The 23,772-nt window shown below is 41.9% G+C and overlaps 3 protein-coding genes and 1 non-coding gene across 5 annotated transcripts in view; all 4 read left to right on the top strand.

Moving 5' to 3' along the window:
* Positions 1 to 2,904, top strand: part of LOC139584011 (phosphatidylinositol 4-phosphate 3-kinase C2 domain-containing subunit alpha-like) — a 53,272-nt gene extending 50,368 nt beyond the window's left edge. Inside the window, exons 30-33 of the mRNA XM_071415551.1 lie at positions 191 to 272; positions 656 to 765; positions 994 to 1,119; positions 1,303 to 2,904. Coding sequence (XP_071271652.1) covers positions 191 to 272; positions 656 to 765; positions 994 to 1,119; positions 1,303 to 1,485 — 501 coding nt within the window. The 3' untranslated portion in view covers positions 1,486 to 2,904. The remainder of the gene's footprint in view (positions 1 to 190; positions 273 to 655; positions 766 to 993; positions 1,120 to 1,302) is intronic.
* Positions 2,905 to 4,053: 1,149 nt separating this feature from the next.
* On the top strand, positions 4,054 to 15,261 carry LOC139584010 (small ribosomal subunit protein uS15-like). Its single transcript, XM_071415550.1, has 6 exons — positions 4,054 to 4,174; positions 8,301 to 8,349; positions 12,154 to 12,232; positions 12,492 to 12,661; positions 14,556 to 14,656; positions 15,185 to 15,261. Exons 1-6 carry the CDS (start codon positions 4,062 to 4,064, stop codon positions 15,216 to 15,218), a joined length of 546 nt encoding a protein of 181 aa, XP_071271651.1. The 5' UTR covers positions 4,054 to 4,061; the 3' UTR covers positions 15,219 to 15,261.
* LOC139531195 (small nucleolar RNA SNORA19) lies at positions 14,804 to 14,931 on the top strand. Its single transcript, XR_011666297.1, has one exon. It is a non-coding gene; the product is annotated as a small nucleolar RNA SNORA19 (small nucleolar RNA).
* Positions 15,262 to 15,523: 262 nt separating the features above from the next.
* LOC139584009 (protein phosphatase 1 regulatory subunit 15B-like) lies at positions 15,524 to 19,723 on the top strand. 2 transcript variants are annotated; one of them, XM_071415548.1, is made up of 3 exons: positions 15,524 to 15,991; positions 16,431 to 17,641; positions 19,098 to 19,723. In XM_071415548.1, exons 1-3 carry the CDS (start codon positions 15,808 to 15,810, stop codon positions 19,335 to 19,337), a joined length of 1,635 nt encoding a protein of 544 aa, XP_071271649.1. In that variant the 5' UTR covers positions 15,524 to 15,807; the 3' UTR covers positions 19,338 to 19,723. The 2 variants fall into 2 exon arrangements, with proteins under 2 accessions (XP_071271649.1, XP_071271650.1); XM_071415549.1 differs by having other exon boundaries at positions 15,580 to 15,991; positions 16,497 to 17,641.
* The last annotated feature ends 4,049 nt before the right edge of the window (positions 19,724 to 23,772 follow it).

The following is a 23,772-nucleotide window of genomic DNA, read 5'->3' as shown; positions in this document are numbered from 1 at the left end:
GTATGTGCTCTACAGATGGTCCTACTATCCGTTTGATAAGAAATTGCTTCCTACGGTTAGGGTTAAGTTTAGGGTTAGGATAAGGGTTAAGGTGGGTTAGAGTTAGTAGAAAGGTTACTGATTAGTCCATTTGTAGATGCTCTACAGAGTATCCAAATAAAGGGTTCCCAATATTTTCTCTCTCTATCAGTGTGATCTTATCTATACATTCTTCCATCCGATCGCGAGAGACGACAAGACGGAAGGATTCGAGGCGATGTCCAAAGCACCAGGTAAATCTGAGTCCTATTGTGTATATGTCAAATCACATTTTATTTGTCAAATGCGCCGAATACAACAGGTGTAGTAGACCTTACTGTGAAATTCTTCCTTACAAGCCCTTAACCGACAATGCAGTTAAGAAAATATTTACTAAATAAACGTGCGGGGTTACAGGTTAGTCAAAGTAATTGAGGTAATATGTACATGTAGGTAGAGGTAAAGTGACTATACATAGATAATAAACAGAGAGTTGCAGCAGCGTAAAAATAAATAAAGGGGGGAGGGGGTAAATACAAAAATAGTCCGGGTAGCCATTTGATTTGATATGTATAGCCATTTGATATGTATAGCCATTGTCGCAGCTACAGTTTTGAAAGAGTTAATTGTCCTGCAGATGCGCCACCATTGAGTCCCACCTTAGGCAGAGTGGAGGGGGAGGTGAAGCTGTCTGTTTCCTACAGGAACAGCACACTCTTCATCATGGTCATGCACATCCGAGACCTGGTGAGTAGGGTGGCTCACAGGGCCCAATCCTAACTAGCGCACAACTCAAATTTTTGGAAGTATAATTAATTGATACCTGTATCCTTAGCCCTACATATCTCAAGGGCCATTTATTTGCCCCTGATGGGATAAATACAAATGTATGGATTGAATTACATATGTGAATCCTCAGTTTGGCCTTAGTTAATGCTCCACTAAGCATGCCCATGTCCATCTGCCTGCTTATAGGTATCTGAGGAGGGGACAGACCCTAACCCTTATGTGAAAACCTACCTGCTCCCAGACCCCCACAAAACCTCCAAGTGCAAAACAAAGATATCCAGGAAGACCAGGAACCCCACTTTCAACGAAATGGTGAGTGAAATCAGTGTGGCACATTTTCATTAGGCCACCATAGAAAATTGTCATAGCTAACGGCTTTGTGTCCTGCCCGACTGTCACTTTGTAACTGTTCTCCTCATATGTCTTTGTGACGAATGCTAACTAATACAAATTGCTGCCAACTCGTGTTAACTGCTTTGACTACCTCCTCCTTAGCTGGTGTACAGTGGCTACAGCAAGGAGACCCTTGGGCTGCGGGAGCTACAACTGAGCGTGCTTAGTGCCGAGTCGCTGAGAGAGAACTGCTACCTGGGCGGCGTCACGCTCAAACTCAAGGACTTCGACCTCAGCAAGGAGACGGTCAATTGGTACAAGCTGACCGCCGTGCCCTACTTCTAGACGACTCCACCTGGGAACAACTCCACTTCTCACCTCTTCAAAAACTCCAGAGATACACCCATCACCCATATAAGGGCAACGGAACTGGCCACCCCCAGGGGGGGTGCTTCTAAACTCCACCCCCTTCCTCCTCAAGCTCACCTCATTCCCAACCTCTCTTTGACCCTGTCCAGAAACCCCTCCTACCCCCGAAGGCCGTTCATGTAGATCCTAAAGAATTATAAGCAATATGGTTGTAGCACCGACCTTTCAGATCTACACAAGTGCCTAAGGGATAGGGGCTAGGCTAGCGGTTGTTTCTGGGTGTGGGGCCTTTCTCTCACTCTCACTAATCATGGTTGTTTTCTCATCGTAGCAAACAATCTCCACTTATTTTGTTTGTTCCTAAACTATAACACGAGAGCTGTAATGTTTTGTACATTTTGACATTAGAGGACCAAAATGGCTTACTTTCAGAAGAGTATATATAGATTGACACATTTATTTTTTAAAAAGGGGCTCATTTTTACATTTAACTTTTTTCTACGTAGACAAATAGGAAGCGTCTGGTTTCCTGCTAAGCTAGCTGAGAATGTCTGGGGATGTGTCCGTCTCAAACCAGACTCCAGGAAAGAGAGTGATCTTGTGTTTCCCAATCACGTGCCAAAAGAACTGATGATGATGGCAAACCACTCTTCCAAAGGGGAACCGAACAGGGTGCCTTGTTTGTGTTCACAATCTCTACTACGCTCCACTTTAACCTTATCACAGTATATTTGATACAAATTGTGATACCCCAATTGAAAAAGAAATCTATTCTGTCAAATAATGTCAACAGTTCTTCCACTGTGAGCAGGGTTCAGGACGAGCATCAGGACTAGCATCAGTGTTGGAACGATCAGCTCCAACTTGTCTGCACACCACCATGTCTTTTTAATGGTAATTACTTGACTCCTTTTCGGGATTTGTATCACGAACACTCTTGTCGTGCATTTGATGGTGTAGGATAAGGTTGCCTCTAAACACTGATCTAAGGTCAGATGTTATATTGCCACCTATTTGTTTAAGGGTAGAATTTGGGGTGGGGTAAGCTGATCCTAGATCTGTGCTGTAGGGGTAACTTGACCTGGAGCCATATGGACAAAAAAAAGGGAAAGACATCCAGGGCAAGAGATACGCTGCTTCCTCTGAGCCAACTACAAAACTAAAGATGAAATAATGAATTTATCCTGGAGGGGTTTTAAAGAGAATATCAACAAAGACAAATAGTGACTTGATCCACTATTTTAATGACTGTAAAAATAAAATAAAAACATGCTGAGTTTGTATTATTAACATGGCCAGTTATTTATTCTTAATTGGTTACCTTAACCCGAATGAATCGGTGTGTACTGTAATCCCTTCTTTCCTAAAGCAAATTAAATGTTTTTTGAACAAAGACTGACGTTCATTGTTTTTTTGTTTATGTTGGCAAAGGGCCAATCGAATCAGTGATATTGATTGTCATTGATCATTGTATTTCTATGCACCTGATGGTCTCTTTTTCAAATCAAATGTCATTTGTCACTAAACCGGCGCTGAATACAACCGGTTTAGACCTAAAAGTGAAATGCTTACTAACCAGCAATGCAGTTAAGAAAAATACGTGTTAAAGTATTTACTAAAATAAATCTTCAGTAAAAAATAGAGGGAAAAAAAAATAAGAATTAAGGAGCAACAATAAAATAACAGTAGCGAGGCTATATTACAGGGGGTACCGGTACAGAGTCAATGTGCGGGGGTACAGGTTAGTCGAGGTAAAGTGACTATTCATGGCTAATAAACAGATAAGCAGCGTAAAAACGGGGGGGAGAACGATGCAAATAGTCCCGGTAGCCATTTGATTAGATGTTCAGGAGTTTTATTTAGCTGGAAAAGTCAGTGAAAAGCATTCTTATGACATAGCCCCCCAAAAACAGTACCACACATTTGACCGAAAATATAAGGGTGTTTGAGAGTGGTTGTTTCTCTAGCGCCATCGCTCACCTTTACAGCCAATCTAGTGGCGGGGCTGCAATTCAGTTGTCTGAAAACAGTGCGGGATTGTGGCTTTCTTCTACTCAAGCGCATCTGACGTAATTTCCCACGCAGGCGCAAAGTTGTTCTTTCAATCGCGTGGAGGCATTCATGTTCATTACGAATATTTTCAAAGAGCCGGATTATTTTGCTCCGTTCACCTAAGAGTCGTTCATTTGGCTCCCAAACGGCTCTTCGTTCAGTAATGCTTAGAAATTGCCCTAAAACCATGAACAAATTCTAAATCTGTAATTTAAAGCCTAAAACGTTGCTTACCGTTATATCAGATCGTGAAACGTGAGTTAAAATAAATGTTTACCTGATCAAATTAATAGATTGCCTGTAAAAAAGAAAAGAAAAACCACCTTCACCATATTGTTGCTGCACTGAGGAATTACCATCTTCAGACAATGTTTTTATAATTTATATCCAGATAATAGATATCTGGAGCTCAAAAATCAATATTAACAGCACAGAGTGAACAATGAGGTTTTGTTATAAAAATCTTTGATTAACAGTATGCAAATCAGTGAGCCAAATGAATGGCTCCCTCGGTTCCCAATGTTCACCAAAAGAGCTGTTCGTTCACGAACGACCCGCCGTCCAAGGCTCTCTCTTTCTCTACTGCTATTATGGGTCGCATGCACGCTCCCGGGTAAGCTTTATTTTCACCGTACAAAACAGCTTTTTAAACATCAGTTATGAAATATATTTACAATTTATGCAATGAGAATATATTGTGTACACATGACATCCAAATTGAACCGTCTAAATTGCCCCAGTCCCAATAAATTAAGAGTTTGAACATTGCCCCATTTAGCAAGCTAATTTAGCCGGCAACAAGCTAGTTACAGCCAGTCGTATAACTCTGGTTACTGCTAGCTAACGTAAATTAGACAACACACTTCCCTGCATTTCTGTGGGATGATGTAAAGTCAGAAAGCTGAAGTATCCACCACACAAACACTTTGTCACTAGCTTATAACGTTATGAGCTATCTAACTCCGTTTTTTCAATTTAGTCTTGTCTCAATGGTGCCATTTTAGCTAACGTTAGGGTGTTATAGTGGTAAAATAAACATTGCTTTTAGGGCTGAACGGAGCATACCAAATGACACAACAGACACTCAGAAGCACAGTGTGGTCAGATTTTTTACATTTAACCAGGTAGGCTAGTTGAAAACAAGTTCTCATTTACAACTGCGACCTGGCCAAGATAAAGCAAAGCAGTGCGACAAACACAACAGTTACACAGAGTTACACATGGGATAGACAAAAGTACAGTCAATAACACAATAGAAAAATGTAAATACAGTGTGTGCAAATATAAGATTAGCGAGGTAAGGCAATAAATAAGCCATAGTGGCGAAATAATAACAATTTAGTATTAACACTGACTAGAGTGATAGATGTGCAAGCAGAGATACTGTGTTGCAAAAGAGCAACCAAAAAAATATAGGGACTAGGTAGTTGGGTGGACTATTTACAGATGGGCTATGTGCAGTGATCGGTAAGCTGCTTTGACAGCTGATGCTTATAGTTAGTGAGGGAGATATAAGTCTCCAGCTACAGTGACTTTTGCAGTTCGTTCCAGTCGTTGGCAGCAGAGAACTGGAAGGAAAGGCGGCCAAAGGAGGAGTTGGCTTTGGGGATGACCAGTGAAATATACCTGCTGGAGCGTGTGCTACGGGTGGTTGTTGCTATGGTGACCAGTAAACTGAGAAGGCGGGGCTTTACCTAGCAAAGACTTCTAGATGACCTGGAGCCAGTGGTTTGGCGACTGATATGCCAGCCAATGAGAGCATACAGGTCGCAGTGGTGGGTAGTATATGGGGCTTTAGAGTGACAAAACGGATGGCACTGTGTTAGACTACGTCCAATTTGCTGAGTAGTGTTGGAGGCATAGGTCAATGGCAAAGCCTTTTCCAAAAATAGCACCAAAATGACAGACTCGACTGACTAACAAACATAAACTGGGTGTTTCGAGCCCTAGCTGAATGCTGATTGGCTGAAAGAACAGACTTTAGCCGTGGCATATTGGCCATAAACCACACCTCCTTCGGCCTTATAGCTTAATTATAATGGGTGGGTCTAATCCTGAATGCTGATAGGTTAAAAGTGCATTTCAGACAGTGTCTTTACCACAAGTTAACACCGGCTAAATCTATGACGTTAAAATGCCTATTTACTCTGTTCCATCTGACTGCGCAATCCACTGTCTCATCAGCCCAGGCAGGGAAGTTGATCTCCACTATTATAAAAAGCATGTAGACATTCTCACATAAATTTTAGACTTAATATTTAGTTTTTGACAGCGGAAATTTGTATAAACTGTCTGTCTCCAACATTGTTTCCATATTCAAATTTGGTCTCCAACAAGCCGGTGTTTGGAGGATATATTGGCATTGTTTGCCGGCCCTCCACGAACAACACCCGTTTTTCTTCCAAACACCGGCTTCTCGGACATTATCACTTAATTATACCATGGAGTTGTTAGCCAATGCTCTCTGATTGGCTTTAAGAGTGTTCTAAAGCGTGCATTATTTCCATATAACGCTTGGTATATTTGCACGGTAGAATTCAATGGCTATAGTAAAAATATATATTTTTTTTTAACTAGCTTTGGTTAGCTAAACTAGCGCGTTTGTTTGGTTACCATGGCAACTACTATAGCTATCTAAACTTGCTAGCTACTTCAGTGGATGTTGAACCTATTTCTTCAAGCAAGTGAGTAAATTTCTAGTGGCAAATGTGTTAAATTACAGCCATGGTATAAAAGGGATAATCAACTCGGGGCTCTATGCGTTTTCTGGAAAATAATACAACTGTACAATAATACATTCCGCTAGCGCGTTGTGGAACACACCTCCAACGTCGTTCATTATTTTCCATGGAACGCATCCCTTATGAAACTCATATCTCAAGAAAGGAATGTCCTATCAACATGACAGTTTCAGGGGTTATACAATAATATGAGCATGTTAAAATGGAATATAATGAAATACACATATGCAAATTTGATGTTAATTTATGCACATATTTAATGTTTGTATGCAATAAAATCATTGACAATTGCTAGGTTTCCATCTAATTGGTGACAGATTTTCATACGAATATTGTAAAACCTGCATAATGAAAATATACGCATTTCCCCACCAATGTTTCCACCAAATGGACAAAATGTAATTTTTCACTCAAATTTTCATTTCATTGCATTTTCAACTCCTCTGATAGTTTTGTCACAAAACTGTTGCATTAAATAGCAAATGTGCCTACTCTGGTCTTGGCACATGTTCTCTATCCAACAGCTCGCAGAACGTCTACATGATGAGAATATTATGGATAGGAGCAAGAATATCTTTATTTGTCAAATGGCAGTCAAGCATCGATCATCATGTCACCAGAATAAGACCCCCCTATTTATTGGAAAGGAGCATCAAGATCACCATGCCCTTTCACCACCCTGTGACGTTCATCCTAATTTATTTCATCTATAGCCTAATAAACTGCATGGTTTCTCGATTCATAGTTTCAATTGCTTCATATCAAATTATTCCTGAGATTTAAATTGATTAAAGTGAATTTTTGTTTCACCAAATCGTGCGAGAGAGGGAGTCTTGAGAAAACGGCCCACTCTCCCTCAGCTAATGTTAGCTAGCTAGCTAAACGGCTTGTTAGCCACCTACTCGCGGTAAACCTATGATCGTTTCAACAATTCAGCATGAAATCTTTATAGCAGCATATTAAAATGCTACCAAGAACCTGAGCTTTGTAGTGATAATACGTTTTTGTATATGGTCACAGTGTAGGTGAATGCTTGTTTGTTGCTTACATTCTCACTCAGCCGATTTTTGCGCTTGCTCCATAAAACTCCTTCCAGAAGTCAGTCAACGTCTTCTTCGAGTTGATACTCTAATAGTTTGATTGAACAAGATAACACCTACAGAAATTGACGAATGTGAAAGCAGTATTTTCAGGAGAGCCCGAAAAGTGGTTGTCAGAAGCGTCAAACCGCTCTGACCCCTCTGATTGAGGTAGCTCCCCCGAATCAGAGATGCTCACAAATGGTTTATCAGACAACACTGACATTTACACTATTTTGTTATTCACAACATATTAAGGAAGATTTTAGTGAAAAAATATTTACATTTCATTCAGTTAATAAAATGGTATTGTCTGAAGATAGCCTAGAATTATATACAGTATGCATATTCTCTAACTCTATCTTGGTTCGTGCAGGTGACTGTGACCTCCTCAGTCAGACCAATTGGCAGAACTGCTAGAATATGTTCTGGAAGTTAAGATGGGAGACATTGCTCAGTTTCTTGGTTAACCAGTCACCTGCAGGAACCAACCCTATGAGCAATGCCTATTTAGCTTTTTTATATAGCAGTATATAAGAGGACTGAAGGGACCGCCCTGGCGGAGCTTGTGACAGACTTGTACATGTGTTTGTTGCAACCTCTACAATTAACTGATAATAAATAGTGAGTCATTGAATATTGACTTCAGGTGTCCCTGGTGTTGAATTTCCACCACAATATCATGATTAATAAAGTGAGCACCAGAATCAAACCGTATTCCCGCTCAGCGTCCAGATTTTGTTACGTGAACTAACACCCTACTAACGTTAGTATTTGAGTCTTATCACCATCTCAGTCGGTTCATTGAATTTGTAGCCAACAATGAATTGCACCACACACACAAAAATTTCAACATGTTTGCTGCCAGTTTAGCTACTTAAAAATTGCCCAACTAATGTGAATGCCATTTCTGTTGCAGAAAGGGCTTGTCCCAGTCGGCGCTGCCTTACAGGCGAAGTGTCCCCACTGTAAGTACAACGGTTCATCAGTATTGTTGGGTCAATATTGGTCTGCTGTATACTATACGAGTGGATGTAGGCAGCTAGTGTCTACATAAGACTGGTAAGTAAGCCTTCAGTAATAAGGTGAGTGGACACCTACCTGATGGTAGGGAAGTCAAATGAATGGTCTGCTGTAGATATGGGTGTTCTTTCTAGTGCGCCCGGTTAAATTGTGCATAAGAGCATTTTTGTAATCTCAAAATGGTTCCACTAGTGAGAAATGTGTGATTATTGAAAAAATCTTGCTTCATTTACTATCATCCTAAATTAAGATATTGAATTATTACGCTAGTTTCCAGCATGTGGACAGTATGTGTTACTGCAAGCTGACGTTTTGACCACATTGAATTGGGGAGAATTGCACATCCTTTTTACTTCAGATTGGTGATGTTAGTAAAAGGTTGTAGTCAACACGACACAAGATCAATTGCATAATTCATATCTTTCATAATTTTGTCATATGCGCTGGAGATAGCAGGTCTTAGAACGCAGCTATCCTTTTGTGTCTCAAATGGCACAGAGAATTCTGGGCGGTCTCTGTAAAAGTCGCTGACCGCACACCAATACACAAACTATCACTCAAACAGCTGACCCTTTTTATTGTAAATAAGAATATAATGTTTTTAAACACTTCTACATTCATGTGGATGCCACCATGATTGTGGATAGTCCTGAATGAATCGTGAATAATGAGTGAGAAAGTTAGACTCACAAATATCATACTCCCCCAAAAATGATAACCTTCCTTGTTATTGTAATGGTGAGATGTTAGCATGTCTTGGGAGTTGTGATATTTGTGCGTCTGTAGCTTTTTACAGACGCACAACATTAATGTAGAAATGTTTAGAAACATATTATATTCTTATTTACAATAAAGGGGTTAGCTGTTACTTTTGTGATAGTTTGTGTATTGGTGTGCGGTCAGCGACTTTATTTATTTATTTATTTAAATACATTTTACCCCCTTTTCTCCCCAATTTTCGTGGTATCCAATCGCTAGTAATTACTATCTTGTCTCATCGCTACAACTCCCGTACGGGCTCGGGAGAGACGAAGGTCGAAAGCCATGCGTCCTCCGAAGCACAACCCAACCAAGCCGCACTGCTTCTTAACACAGCGCGCCTCCAACCCGGAAGCCAGCCGCACCAATGTGTCGGAGGAAACACCGTGCACCTGGCCCCCTTGGTTAGCGCGCACTGCGCCCGGCCCGCCACAGGAGTCGCTGGAGCGCGATGAGACAAGGATATCCCTACCGGCCAAACCCTCCCTAACCCGGACGACGCTAGGCCAATTGTGCGTCGCCCCACGGACCTCCCGGTCGCGGCCGGCTGCGACAGAGCCTGGGCGCGAACCCAGAGACTCTGGTGGCGCAGTTAGCGCTGCGATGCAGTGCCCTAGACCACTGCGCCACCCGGGAGGCACGGTCAGCGACTTTTATAGAGAGACCGCCCAGATAATATTCACATTTTTGGTGACTTCAGTATTTGCCTAGAAGAGACCACAGACCCACTCCAAAAGGCTTTCGGAGCCATCATCGACTCTGGGTTTTGTCCAACATGTCTCCGGACCTACGCATTGCCACAGTCAATCCCTGGATCTAGTTTTGTCCTGTGGAATAAATATTGGGGATCTAAATGTTTTTGCAATCGCAACAAATAATCTGCTCAGACCCCAACCAAGGATTATCAAACGCCATTATATAAATTCTCGGACAACCCAAAGATTCCTAGATTCCCTTCCAGACTCCCTCCACCTACCCAAGGATGTCAGAGTAAAAAAATCAGTTAACCACCGAACCGAGGATCTAAATTTAACCTTCCTAATACAACGGGTGGGTCTAATCCTTAATGCTGATTGATTAAAACCGCATTCCACAAGTTAGCACCGGCTAAATATCTGACATTAAAATGCCTATTTACTCTGTTCCATCCGACTGCGCACCGAGTAAATCGTGCCTCATTAGCTCATTGTTATGGATGTATCCAAATAAATGTCACTAGAGAACAGAGTAAACAAATGCAAATGCGGCTACTTTGCTGTTATTCTGGCTGCAGAATGTGACTAAGTTAGCCATAGTTGGCTAGCTAGCAAGCAAGGGATAAGAACGTTGCCAGCCAGTATGGCAATGGAACATTTAGAACAAACGGCTGGGTCGCGCCCATAGATACAGAACAAAATGACTGAACCGATAGAACGAACGAAGCCGGTGTTAGGAGGATATATTGGCACGGTTTGCCAGCCCTCGACTAACAACACCTGTGCCAATATATCCTCCAAACACCGGCTTTACGGGCATTATCACTTAAGAAATACCCTAGATGCAGTCGCACCTCTAAAAACAAAAATAATTTGTCACAAGAAATTAGCTCCCTGCTATACAGAAAATACCCGAGCCCTGAAGCAAGCTTCCAGAAAATTGGAACGGAAGAGGCGCTCCACCAAACTGGAAGTCTTCTGACTATCTTGGAAAGACAGTGCCGTGCAATTTCAAAGAGCTCTCACTGCTGCTTAATCAGCCTACTTTTCCAACCTAATTGAGTAGAATAAAAACAATCAAAAATGTATTTTTGATATGATCACAAAGCTAACTAAAAAGCAGTATTCCCCAAGAGAGGATGGCCTTCACTTCAGCAGTGTTGAATTCATGAACTTCTTAGACGAAAAGATAATTAGAAAGCAAATTATGGACTCCTCTTTGAATCTGTGTATTTCTCCAAAACTCAATTGCCCGAGTCTGCCAAGAACTGCCAGGACCTAAGATCAATGGAGACAATCAAGTTTTTTAATCACGTATCTCTCGATACATTCACAAACATAGTCATGGCCTCTAAACCTTCCAGCTGCATACTGGACCCTATTTCAAATAAACTACTGAAAGAGCTACTTCCTGTGCTTGGCCCTCCTATGTTGAACATAATAAACATGTTTATAAACAACATCCCTTTCCTCCGGATGTATACCAAACTCACAAAAAGTGGCAGTAATAAAGCCTCTCCTCGAAATGCCAAACCTTGACATGGATCAGCCTATATGGAATCTCCCGTTCCTCTAAAAAAAAAAAAAAAAAAAGCTGGCCTTCCTGAAGACAAATAATGTATACTAAAGGTTGCTGGTTCAAATCCCAGAGGAGGCAAGGTGGAAAAATATGCCGTTCTGCCCTTGAGCAAGGCAGTTAACCCCCAACTGTTCCCCGGGCAGAATGACACCCACCTGTCTTGATCAATGAGATGATTTTGGGAAAAATTATGACAGCATGTATATTATTTGATTTGTGCATATTGGAAAGAATAAATTAAACAACTCCACATTTTCTGATTGCCTGGTTTCATGGGCAACTAGCCACAGGAGTTTATAAGCCACCGGAGCCTTCTGAAATTATTAAGGAAGTACTGCTAAATTTAGTTTGGTGGAAATTCTTCTGTAATTGGTGAGTATGGAGCCAATAATTACCTCCGTACGGGAGCTTCACACACCGAGTTACAGAATGTGGCTAGGTGTTACAATGGTTGGAGCTTAGATTGCTCATTTCCTGGTCTGCTCGCTGAACCCAGACTCCAAGTGTATATGAAAAGGTTTGTCAATCCAGGCATGGATGATGTCAGTGTACTCCTTATAATCGGGAGTAGCTATCCTTCCGAGCCTGGATTAAGGTACATTTTCATATCTGTTTGCGGTCTGGGTTCTGTGAGGTGATCATCGGATGAAAAGTCAGCCCTCCTCATCATGCTCCGGCCTTCAATGGCATAACACTCTTATGGTGTTCTCTTCCAGTGGCTGAAGCTGACATCTGATGATGTCAAGGAACAGATCTTCAAGCTGGCCAAGAAGGGATTGACCCCATCTCAGATTGGTAAGTGCAACAATAGCAAATACCAGCTGACGGTCCATGAATGAGATAGCTTTATCTATTCATTGTTGTTGAATTGTCATCTTTGGGTGAGTTCTGAATAAAGCTGGATTTAGGCTAACAGGGGTCCCTGTCTGTTTTCTCATGGGCAAACTGCTTTGGTGTCATGCCAAACAGACAGGTATCCAACCATGATTAAGGTAATTTCTCTTGACTGTCCAGTTGACTCTGTGTCCCTTCCTTCCTCCCCCTCTCTGTCCAGGTGTCATTCTGAGGGACTCCCACGGTGTGGCCCAGGTGCGGTTTGTCACCGGCAACAAGATTCTGAGGATCCTCAAGACCAAAGGCCTGGCTCCAGATCTTCCCGAGGACCTGTACCACCTCATCAAGAAGGCTGTGGCTGTCAGGAAGCATCTGGAGAGGAACAGAAAGGTGAGCAGGCTCACATAACATGGGCCCTGATGGGACACTTTGAAAATACATCCTTCCTTGAGTTAGGCTAATGACTGATCTAATATGGCTTGATGGGTGAAATCTAGTTGTGACATTTCAGTGTTTACTTCAAGGCAGGGAGGAAGGTATTTTCATAAGCTGTATTTTATTCAGAACGCTGTCCCTTTAAGTGAGGTAGCAACCTTTCGGTTACTTGCCCAACGCTCTAACCACTAGGCTACCTGCCGCCCGTCCAAGATAATCCATCCACCTTACAGGTGTGGCATATCAAGAAGCTGATTAAACAGCATGAACATTACACAGGTGCACCGTGTGCTGGGGACAATAAAAGGCTATTCTAAAATGTTCAGTTTGTCACACAACACAATGCCACAGATGTCTCAAGTTTTGAGGGAGTGTGCAATTGGTATGCTGACTGCAGGAATGTCCGTCAGAGCTGTTGCCAGAGAATTGAATGTTTAATTCTCTACCATAAGCCTCGTCCAACCTCAGTACAACCTACCGGCCTCACAATCACAGACCACCTGTATCGTGTGGGCGAGCGGTTTGCTGATGTCAACGTTGTGAACAGAGTGCCCCATGGTGGCGATGGGGTTATGGTATGGGCAGGCATAAGCTACGGACAACGGACAAAATTGCATTTTATCGATGGCAATTTGAATAAACGGATACCGTGATGAGATCCTGAGGCCCATTGTCGTGCTATTCATCCGCCGCCATCACCTTATGTTTCAGCATGATAATGCACAGCCCCATGTCGCAAGTCTCTGTTCCCAATTCCAGGAAGCTGAAAATGACGTAGTTCTTCCATGGCCTGTGTACTCACCAGACATGTCACCCACTGAGCATGTTTAGGATGCTCTGGATCAATGTGTACGACAGCGTGTTCCAGTTCCCACCAATATCCAGGAACTTGGCACAGACATTGAAGAGGAGTGGGACAACATTCCATAGGCCACAATCAACAGCCCGGTCAACTCTATGCAAAGGAGATGTGTCGCGCTGCATGAGGCAACTGGTGGTCACACCAGATACTGACTGGTTTTCTGATCCACGCCCCTAGCTTTTTTAAGGTATCTGTGACCAGCAGATGCATGTCTGTATTCCCAGTCATGTGAAATCAATAGATTAGGGCGTAATGAATTCATTTCAATTGACTGATTTCCTCATATGAACTGTAACTCAATAAAATCAATGAAATTGTTGCATGTTGCGTTTTATATTTGTGTTCAGTATATTTACATCTGATGGCCGAAGTGACCCCCATCGCACAATCGTCAAAAGTAGGCCGACCGATGTAAACACGTTTTTGTCTCTCACAAGATGTGTTAAGCTTTGAGCCATATCAGGGACAGCCCGGTCAACTCTATGCAAAGGAGATGTGTCGCGCTGCATGAGGCAACTGGTGGTCACACCAGATACTGACTGGTTTTCTGATCCACGCCCCTAGCTTTTTTAAGGTATCTGTGACCAGCAGATGCATGTCTGTATTCCCAGTCATGTGAAATCAATAGATTAGGGCGTAATGAATTCATTTCAATTGACTGATTTCCTCATATGAACTGTAACTCAATAAAATCAATGAAATTGTTGCATGTTGCGTTTTATATTTGTGTTCAGTATATTTACATCTGATGGCCGAAGTGACCCCCATCGCACAATCGTCAAAAGTAGGCCGACCGATGTAAACACGTTTTTGTCTCTCACAAGATGTGTTAAGCTTTGAGCCATATCAGGGACAGCCCTCTCCTGTTTGGGTCTGGTGTTTTTGTACTGCATGTGGGGATGAGTCATGTGTGCACTCTTTAAGAATAGCTTGTTAAGATACTTTGTTTCTAGAGATGCTAATGTCTGTACCCCTGTTTTTTTGCAGGACAAAGATGCCAAGTTCCGCCTGATTCTCACCGAGAGCAGGATCCACAGACTGGCCCGTTACTACAAGACCAAGAGAGTACTTGCTCCCAACTGGAAGTAGTATGTACCAGTAAACACAATTACTGCTCTTTTGTATGGCAAACATAGTCTGCCATACTTAATTAAGCTCAAATTGCTTCATAACATGTCCATTATATTACTGTACCAGACCTCTGTCTATGCCATTTAATTTGGTCGCTATGACTCCTGCACAATTCTATGTCCTGCTCTTTGTCCTGTAAGAGCTGAGATATTTCTGTTGTGCCAGAGGAATGCTGGAGGTCAATTATCAGAGTGGCTGCACTGCCAACTCTGCCAGTCCCCTTCATATAGCACTGTATTATACACTCTAACCATGGTTTATTTCCGGGTTGTCTGATCTTGGGTCAAATATAACCAATTAGAATGTGAGTCATTATTTAAATAAATAAAATGTTGAAGTGAGGTGCCCTGATTTGTGTTGTAAATTGAAATGCAAAGCAGTTATTTGTATTCTCTTCATGCTTGGTTTGGTGGTTCACTTTTGGTTTGTGAGAGTATTATTGCGTTTTCCTGTCTCTAATCATTTCCTTTATGTTTCTTCTACAGCGAGTCCTCGACAGCTTCTGCTTTGGTGGCATAATCATCATCACGCTTTGGATAAATAAATAATTGGGATTCAAATATTTATTTGTCTTGTATTTATTTAATGAGGACATTTTTGAGAAGAATTTGTATGTCTTTATGTAGCCGTTTCAATGAATTACATGTCGGCATAATATGGACATGTAGTGGGAACTTCTATTTGTGTTATTGTGACGTCATACGTTTATTTTAAACTGAACTAAAGACGAAACCAAGGGGAATTTACTGGAACTTTCCATGCGTCACTGAAACACGTGAGTGGAGGGAGCGTTTACAATGAGGAGGAGGTACTTGGATGTGACTGACGCTTACCGTGTCCAATCACAGCATGATATGACGACGCGAACTTGATTATTTAAGGATAGTGTCGTCGCAATCGTTCCACATTCACTCTACTACAACATCACAACTGAAAATATGCCTGCACTACTAGTCAACATTTGAGATATTTTATATACGTAGAAAGTAATACTTAAGGGGGAAATGAAGCCTTTTCATACAGTACGACAACTGACGAGGGAGATTAATCTAGTTGTTTTCGACGAGCGATATCAGAATACGTGAGGATAATTCTTCGAATCATAGACATGGCTCGAGTTAAAATGGCATCAAGTGGCATCAATTCTTCTACGACTAGTTCTCATCGAACTGCGATGGAGAGGTTTGGCGACGGTGGTATGGCACTCCTACCGTGGATCATGCATATACTGACCGTACTGTGGGAACAACTACGGTTGTTGGTCCATGTCATTTACTACAGTTTCTTGTCAGGTACAGTAACGTTCATTTCCATGTGTAACTCTGTGTTGTATGTGTCGAACTGCTTTGCTTTATCTTGGCCAGGTCGCAGTTGCAAATGAGAACTTGTTTGTCAACTAGCCTACATGGCGAAAAAAAAAATGGATAAAGAAAGCTCACTTCCTTTTGTATGTGTGGGGAAATGTGACCCTGGTCGCACGGATTGTAACTTGTTTTGACCTGGTACCGTAAAACAGGCGACAGTAACAATATAACAAGTTCATTAATGTCCTTATTTTATAAAACATTTGGAGGGGAGAATGGGTTGGTAGCCTAGTTATTGTCCAAATAACAATACCGGACAAAGAACCACTTACCATATTTGGTATGACATGTCAACAATTTTTGTACATTGTTTAATCCATACAGTCTATGGGTTAACCAGGCACTTTTTTTCTTTTTTCTTCAACAGTTTTCCATATGTTCAGGTTTGAAGTTCACCTAAGAATCGACTCTGTCTCTGGAAATTCCCACACAGGGGCCTTTCTGTCCAGCCTACAGGCTGAGGTGATGTACTGCAGTTTGGTGGACGACTTTGTGTCCCATGCCATGATGGATAGCGATTATGGACTTTACCTTGGACACCACCCCAGCTGGAAACTGGGCTTTCCAGGTGACTGTAACCTGTTAGTGAGCAGCACTGATTGTAGCTCCAGCTTGGATGAAATGTCTCGCAACAACAAGGAGAAAGCGTTTGACTTCAAAACCAAACATGACACCACCGAAGATGATCTGAGTGTTTACTGGGGTAAAGAGGATGACCGAAACATGGGAGCGTTTGACAGTGAGGACAGTAAAGCACTTTGCGAGTCCCTGGCCATCTCCAGCGACCCTTACAAGCCCTTCTCTTTCCCCCTCTGCAATTCAAGCTGCTCCAATATGGGGGAAACAAAAAATGAAGATCAAGTTGGAGGCGGCCTCGACTGTAACTTGTCCAGCCGGCCGGGTGAAGAACTTCAAGAGACCCTCGGTGGCTTGAACATCTGGACCAGTCGTTCAGATAGCGAAAGCAGCTGGGGGAGTTCTGATGGTTCGTGCGCAGACCTGGACGAAGAGGAGAGCGAGAGGCTCTGGGAGCTCTTCACCAGCCCCGTCGACCCATACAACCCCCTGTGTTTCACGGCATCTGTAGCCAGCTCAGTCCCTCACACAGACAAAACACTTACACACTCCCAGGAGGCTGAAAGGGCCTCAGTCCTGACCTCATGTTCTTCTGACATCATTGACAGTGAGACCCCTGGCCCTTCCTCCTCTGAGGATGACACAGAGGAGCAGCTATGGAGGTCCTGCTCCCAAAATGAAGACCCTTACCACCCTCTGAACTTCCGTGCCTGCCTCCAGAGTTCCCCTACAACCACAGAGCCACCTGCCTTCAGCACTGGAGACCCACGCACCCCACAGACCTGTCCCACACAGACACCACCTGGCCAGGGTAAGCAGAGGGACGTTGTGGCCAAAAGCTTCCAAACAACCAGGCACACAAAGCCTTGTCTACCCAAGAGACAGTTAAATCAGCATTACCACCCAGCTACTACACTAGTGCCCTGGAGGAGACCTGAAGCTAAAGTAACAGGAGGACAAGGACAACCTCAGGAGGAGAAGTTCAACCACCCTCTGAAAAAGGTTATTAGTTTTCCATGTTATACATCCCTCAGTCTATAGTTCTAGTTTTACCACCTTAAAAATGATACATGGCCATCACATCGCCCATATAAACATTTGCAACCAAACATTATGTACTATTAATAGCTCAAGTTTACATATTGGCTAAACACGAACAAACAAGACATGCAGTTCATAATACTTGAATATTAGAAACTTAATATTAGTAAGGGGGAACCACTTATTTACTCAGAAATACAAAACAAATATATAAAATGGGTAATTCCACACTAGCGGGAGCGCAAATATTTTTCCGATATTCTAGATTGTTTTGGCAATTTTCACAAACTTAATTGGGCGAGAAAGGATGTTTGATATGCTTCTTCCATTTGTATCACAAACTGTTTTTGAGAGAATCATGAATGGCCATTTTAGGCCCTTTTTAGACTTATACATGCCTCCTTTAAGACCCGTGAACCGACAACAACTTGGTGTCATTTATACTCCTTATAGTGAGCTCTCGAATATGGATTATGTCTAGATTCTGAAAAGAAAAAAATGACATGAATTTATTCTACATTAAATATGAATATCTCAAAGCTACACTATTTTGATTTAGCTAACTTTTGACATTGTTTAGAACAATATTCTCTTTAAACATGTCACATTTCCAGAGTGGGCTCTCTGGTACTTCTTAATGTTATAATCCATTTTATACATAGAAAATGAAGTTATAGGTCATTAACCAATCACAGCCCTCCTTTAGGATTGTGAATTCAGCAAATCACCAGCAGATGAAGCTCACTTTGAATCCATTTACCACTCACTGTGTTTGTTGGTGATGCTCATGAAATGTATCATAACTTCAGCATTAGCAGAGAGCCCCTTCTGGAAATGTGATGTACTTGTAGAGTATATTGTTCCAAACGATGTCTTAAAATGAACAAAATAAAAGGGGTAGTTTTGAGATTAATATTTTTAATGTTGAATAAATGTAAACAACTTCAGAATCCAGACATACTCCATGTTTTAGAGCGCACTATAAGGAGTATAATGCCACCACGATGTCTGTATTATGTACAGATTGTTTGGGATACAAATGTAAAAAGCATGTTAAACAGCCTTCTTCCCAATGAAGTTTCCATGTGAGAATTGCCAGAACAATCTGAGTTACCAAAAATATATTTCCTGCTCCCGTTAGTGTGGAATCGCCCTAATGTAACTTGTAGTATAGTTGATGGTGAGGTCAGTCAATGACTTATCTACCTCGTACACATTGTAGGCTTACTTATGTGTTAACCCAAGCCCTTGTTTATTGTTGTTAAGCAACAGAGGTTGTAATGACTAAACCTGTCATGTGATGCGAGAGTCATGAGTCAGTGGAGAGTTCACTTCCAGTTAATGTTGCGTGACTGTCTCCCAACACTGCAGTCAAATGCTCTCATCTGACACGTGTGTACCTGTTTGTGTATTTTAGGTGCGGTTCTCACCACTTGTCCAGGTCCATGTGATGCATACTTGGCCCTTTGCCCGGAAGATGTCTCGCAAAGGACCCTGGGAGGAACTAGCCCGCGATAGAGACCGGTTCCGAAAGAGGATCTGGGAAACGGAGCAGGCCATTGGTTACTGCTTCAGTAAATCACACAGAGACACGATTCGGGCAAATTTGCTAAGCACTTCAACATCAGCCCATTCAATACCAGTCCATGAGCTCTAAATGTTTTACCATACCTTCCTAATGAGAACTTTTGATTGGTTGCGATGCAACATATGGTTTTAGGTCAATTATAATGAAAAGATGGTGGTCCTAGGCCAATAGGATTTGGCATCAAATTCTACCTGCACTGTACCTCAACACTGTTGCACTGATTTTTATATTGGATATAGTTATTAACCTCATGAATGTATGTAATGTTCTTTTGTATGCCTTACAATGTAATTTATTAATGCCCTATTGTGCTTGTTTAAAGTGTTTGAATTTGTACCATTTTGAAATGTTCATCTTTATCCAGATAAGTGGTGTATTTAGGACTAAAATAATTCATTAACAGATGGTATTTGTGATCATACTGTAGTTAATAAACAACCTGTTTGACACCATAACTATAATGGTCTGTAATTCATCTTTGGATTTGGAATTTTCAAAAGCATACAAATGTGAGATTGGAACTTTGGAAAGCCCATAACTAAATGTCTTGAATCAGAATTAAACTTCAGTTGGTGTGATTATTTTAGTGGGAGGTATACTTTGACCCTCCTGTGTGAGGTCAACCAAACCTACATCTCTGTCACTATAGCTACACAGAAGTCGGATCGTGTCAATAACTTGAATGAATGTGTCACATCTATATTTAATGCCTTTTGTGGGCACGGCCGTTCCATGTAAAGGCAGAAGGCTTTCGGTCTCAGATTGTAGTGATGTGCCTACAAAGCAGGGAGGGTGTGGTCACCTGGGGAGTGTTCAGTGGAGTGAAAGTTCACAATGCTGCAGATAGAAATGTAATGTATAGAGCTGACATGAGTCCATTAATCTCCACAATACCAGGCTGTCAGTATTTTCTGTATAATCTTGCAGAAAAGTCCCTTCATTCACTTCAATATTCACCTATTCTCCACATAAATCTAGTTGCCTACCTATTTTCACACTATGCCCCATAGGCTGTGTTTACACAGGCAGTCCAATTCTGATCTTTTTTCTACTAATTGGTCATTTGATCATTTGCTCATCGAACATCTCATTCCAAAATCATGGCCATTCATTTGGAGTTGGTCCCCCCCTTTGCTCCTATAACAGCCTCCACTCTTCTGGGAAGGCTTTCCACTAGATGTTGGAACATTGCTGCGGGGACTTGCTTCTATTCAGCCACAAGAGCATTAGTGAAGTTGGGCACTGATGTTGGGCGATTAGGCCTGGCTCGCAGTCGGCGTTCCAATTCCTCCCAAAGCTGTGCAATGGGGCTGAGGCTTTGTGCAGGCCAGTCAAGTTCTTCCAAACCGATCTTGACAAACCATTTCTGTATGGACCTCGCTTTGTGCATGGGGGCATTGACATGCTGAAACAGGAAAGGGCCTTCCCCAAACTGTTGCCACAAAGTTGGAAGCACAGAATCATCTAGAACAGGTATTCCCAAACTGGGGTACGCAATGCCGTTGGGGTTATGCCAAATAAAAATGTGATTCACATTTTTTTTTTTATATATATAGATATTTATACCCTACCGTTCAAAAGTTTGGGATCACTTTGAAGTGTCCTTGTTTTTGAAAGAAAAGCATTTTTTGTCCATTAAAATAACATCAAATTGATCAGAAATACAGTGTAGACATTGTTAATGTTGTAAATGACTATTGTAGCTGATTTTTAATGGAATATCTACATAGACGTACAGAGGCCCATTATCAGCAACCATCCCTCCTGTGTTCCAATGGCACGTTGTGTTAGCTAATCCAGGTTTTTCATTTTAAAAAGGCTAATTGATCATTAGAAAACCCTTTTGCAATTATGTTAGCACAGCTGAAAACGGTTGTTCTGATTAAAGCAATAAAACTGGCCTTTAGACAGGTGTGTGCCTTTCCAAGTCATGTCCAATCAATTGAATTTACCACAGGTTGACTCCAATCAAGTTGTAGAAACATCACAAGGGAGATCAATGGAAACAGGATGCACCTGAGCTCAATTTCGAGCCTCATAGCAAAGCGTCTGAGTACTTATGTAAATAAGATATTTCTGTTTTTTATTTTGAATATATTAGCAAAAAATTCTAAAACTTGTTTTCACTTTGTCATTATGGGGTATTGTGTGTAGATTGCTGAGGATAATTTAAAAAAAAATCCATTTTAGAATAAGGCTGTAATGTAACAAAATGTGGTAAAAGGGAAGGGGTCTGAACTTCCCGAATGCACTGTATGTCTGTCTGGCGTTGCAAAATTCCGGGAACTTTCAATAAATTCCTATTTTTTTACGGAATCAGAAGGGAAAAAGCAGGAAATCTGGAATTCTCCAACCAGAATTTCTGGGAAACCACAGAATTTATTGAACGTTTTTTGCAACCCATGAGCAGCCAGAATAGATCCATCTTCCTGTAGAAAGGTGATCTTCTCCTTGCCCATTTCCTTTCTTTTGAACACTGTTCCCCTGAGTGACCAGATCATACTACATGCATGCGGTGTATTTTCCGATAGCATTAGGAGAGTTTGACTTATGGGGTTAAAGAGGCCTGAGTCTACTGGTGGAATCAAGGGCTTTGACAGATACATGGTTGAGCCCAAACATTTCTGGGGGTCTGATTGAGACATGGACCGGAGGCCTAAGAGAGTCATGGGGTCCGGAGGAGGATTAATATTGTCCTTGGTCCTCCTGTGTGTATATCCTAAGGCTGCAAATTCTGAGTGTGTGACATGGGACAGGAGCTTGGGTTTTGTTTCAGTGTTAGCCATTGAGGCCTGAGGTTTTTTGTTGAGTCCATCCTAGTGGGAGCTTTCATGTCGCTCCTCTCCTCACTGATTTTAAACATTGAGGACACTAGTTTGGCTAGATCTTTGATGTCCAGTTCAAGCTGCCTACTTTTCTTCTGTTTTCGCTCTCTTATTCCTTCAACACAAGTTTCTCTTCCAAGAGCAGGAACATGTACAGAAAGAGTGGTCATCCCTGCCTTAGTCATTGGGAGTGCAGAGACTTTTGATGATGAAGATAAGTAGAATTTGACACACTGCCATCACAACCAATGTCACTGCTACACAGAAAGTAGACTGGCAAAATGGCTTTTACAAAGTACACCAACGGTCGGTTAGTTACAATAGTTTGGCCCAGGTGGTGACCGTCTTTCCCGGTCAGGGTTCTGCTGAGGTCCTGCTCCCAGTCTGCTCTCTGACCAATACAGCATTCTATCTCTCATCACCTTTGTGTGCATAAGACATGCTTTGTGTTATGTCCTGATTCTCTACCTCAGGGGTTCAGCTCGAGACCCAAATTAGGAATGAACTGTCTTCCAACAACCCAAATTAAGAAGAAACAGTATTTATTATATGTGATTATAAATGCATAACTTGCGACCCACCTCTCACATACCCAGGGCCCACTTTTGGGTCCTGACCCATAGTTTAAGAAACCTTGCTCTACCCTGCTCTGTGCACCAATAGCACCCCTCATTTAAGCATTGGATTGAGTCGTTTTATTTTTCCATTCTGGTTTTGATTTAAAACCCAGCAAATGCATATGATTTCTGATGTTTCTGGTTAAAAAAAGCACTGAACATTGTCTTTTTCAGTTTTTTATACATATATGTTTAAATACCAAGGAACTACCAATGCTCAACGCTAAACTTTTGGGAAGGACCCCTATATCCTTAAGAACCTTAACAGTATTTAACTAATTAAGAACTCTTTGTTTGTTTTACAGGTTACAGAGTGGGTTGTGTAGGAGTGAGCCCTTGACTCCCATGTATCATAGACGGTGTTCAGACAAGACAGTTGTGTAATCCTGTGTGTGTGTGTGTGTGTTTGTGCCAATCAGCAGATTTCTGAAATGCTGACAAATTATAAATGTGTTAACTGTTAAAATATATATATAGTGGCAGACCAGGGGGTTGGGTCAAAACGTTTACACAGATCAGACCCGGACAGAGTAGGATTAGCTCGGTTTCAAAGGTGTTTATTAAAATAATAAATCAAAAAGAAAAGGATAGGTCTCCCCCATGAGACCCTCTCCGGGATACCGTCTTCTGGGCTCTGGGTCTTGCTGTATCCTGTCGGGATCAAAACTGCACTCACTCCTGTTACCTCTGCAACCACCTCCAACTATACGGGAGTCCTTTCTTCCCCCACTCTCTCTTCTGTGTGCTGCCCATTCTGGCAGCTTTATGGGACTTATACAGCTGGTAAGCAAATCAGCCCTTGATTATTCACCAACTCCCCATCAGCCCCAACTAGTCCTGGCCGGAGACCCCGTCGAGACCTGGCACGTCCAGCAGATGGAGCCATCGCCTCGTGATGTAGGTCAGATCCGTCTGTCACCAGGCCTCGACGAGTCTCCCCCTGGTGGCTATATATATATATATATATATATATATATATATATATATATATATATTACCAGTCAAAAGTTTGGACACACCCACTCATTCAAAGGTTTTTCTTTATTTTACAATTTTCTACAT

This window comes from Salvelinus alpinus, chromosome 9 (assembly GCF_045679555.1).
Source record: "Salvelinus alpinus chromosome 9, SLU_Salpinus.1, whole genome shotgun sequence".
Lineage (NCBI taxonomy): Eukaryota > Metazoa > Chordata > Actinopteri > Salmoniformes > Salmonidae > Salvelinus > Salvelinus alpinus.
This window is presented reverse-complemented; position numbering and strand designations above follow the sequence as displayed.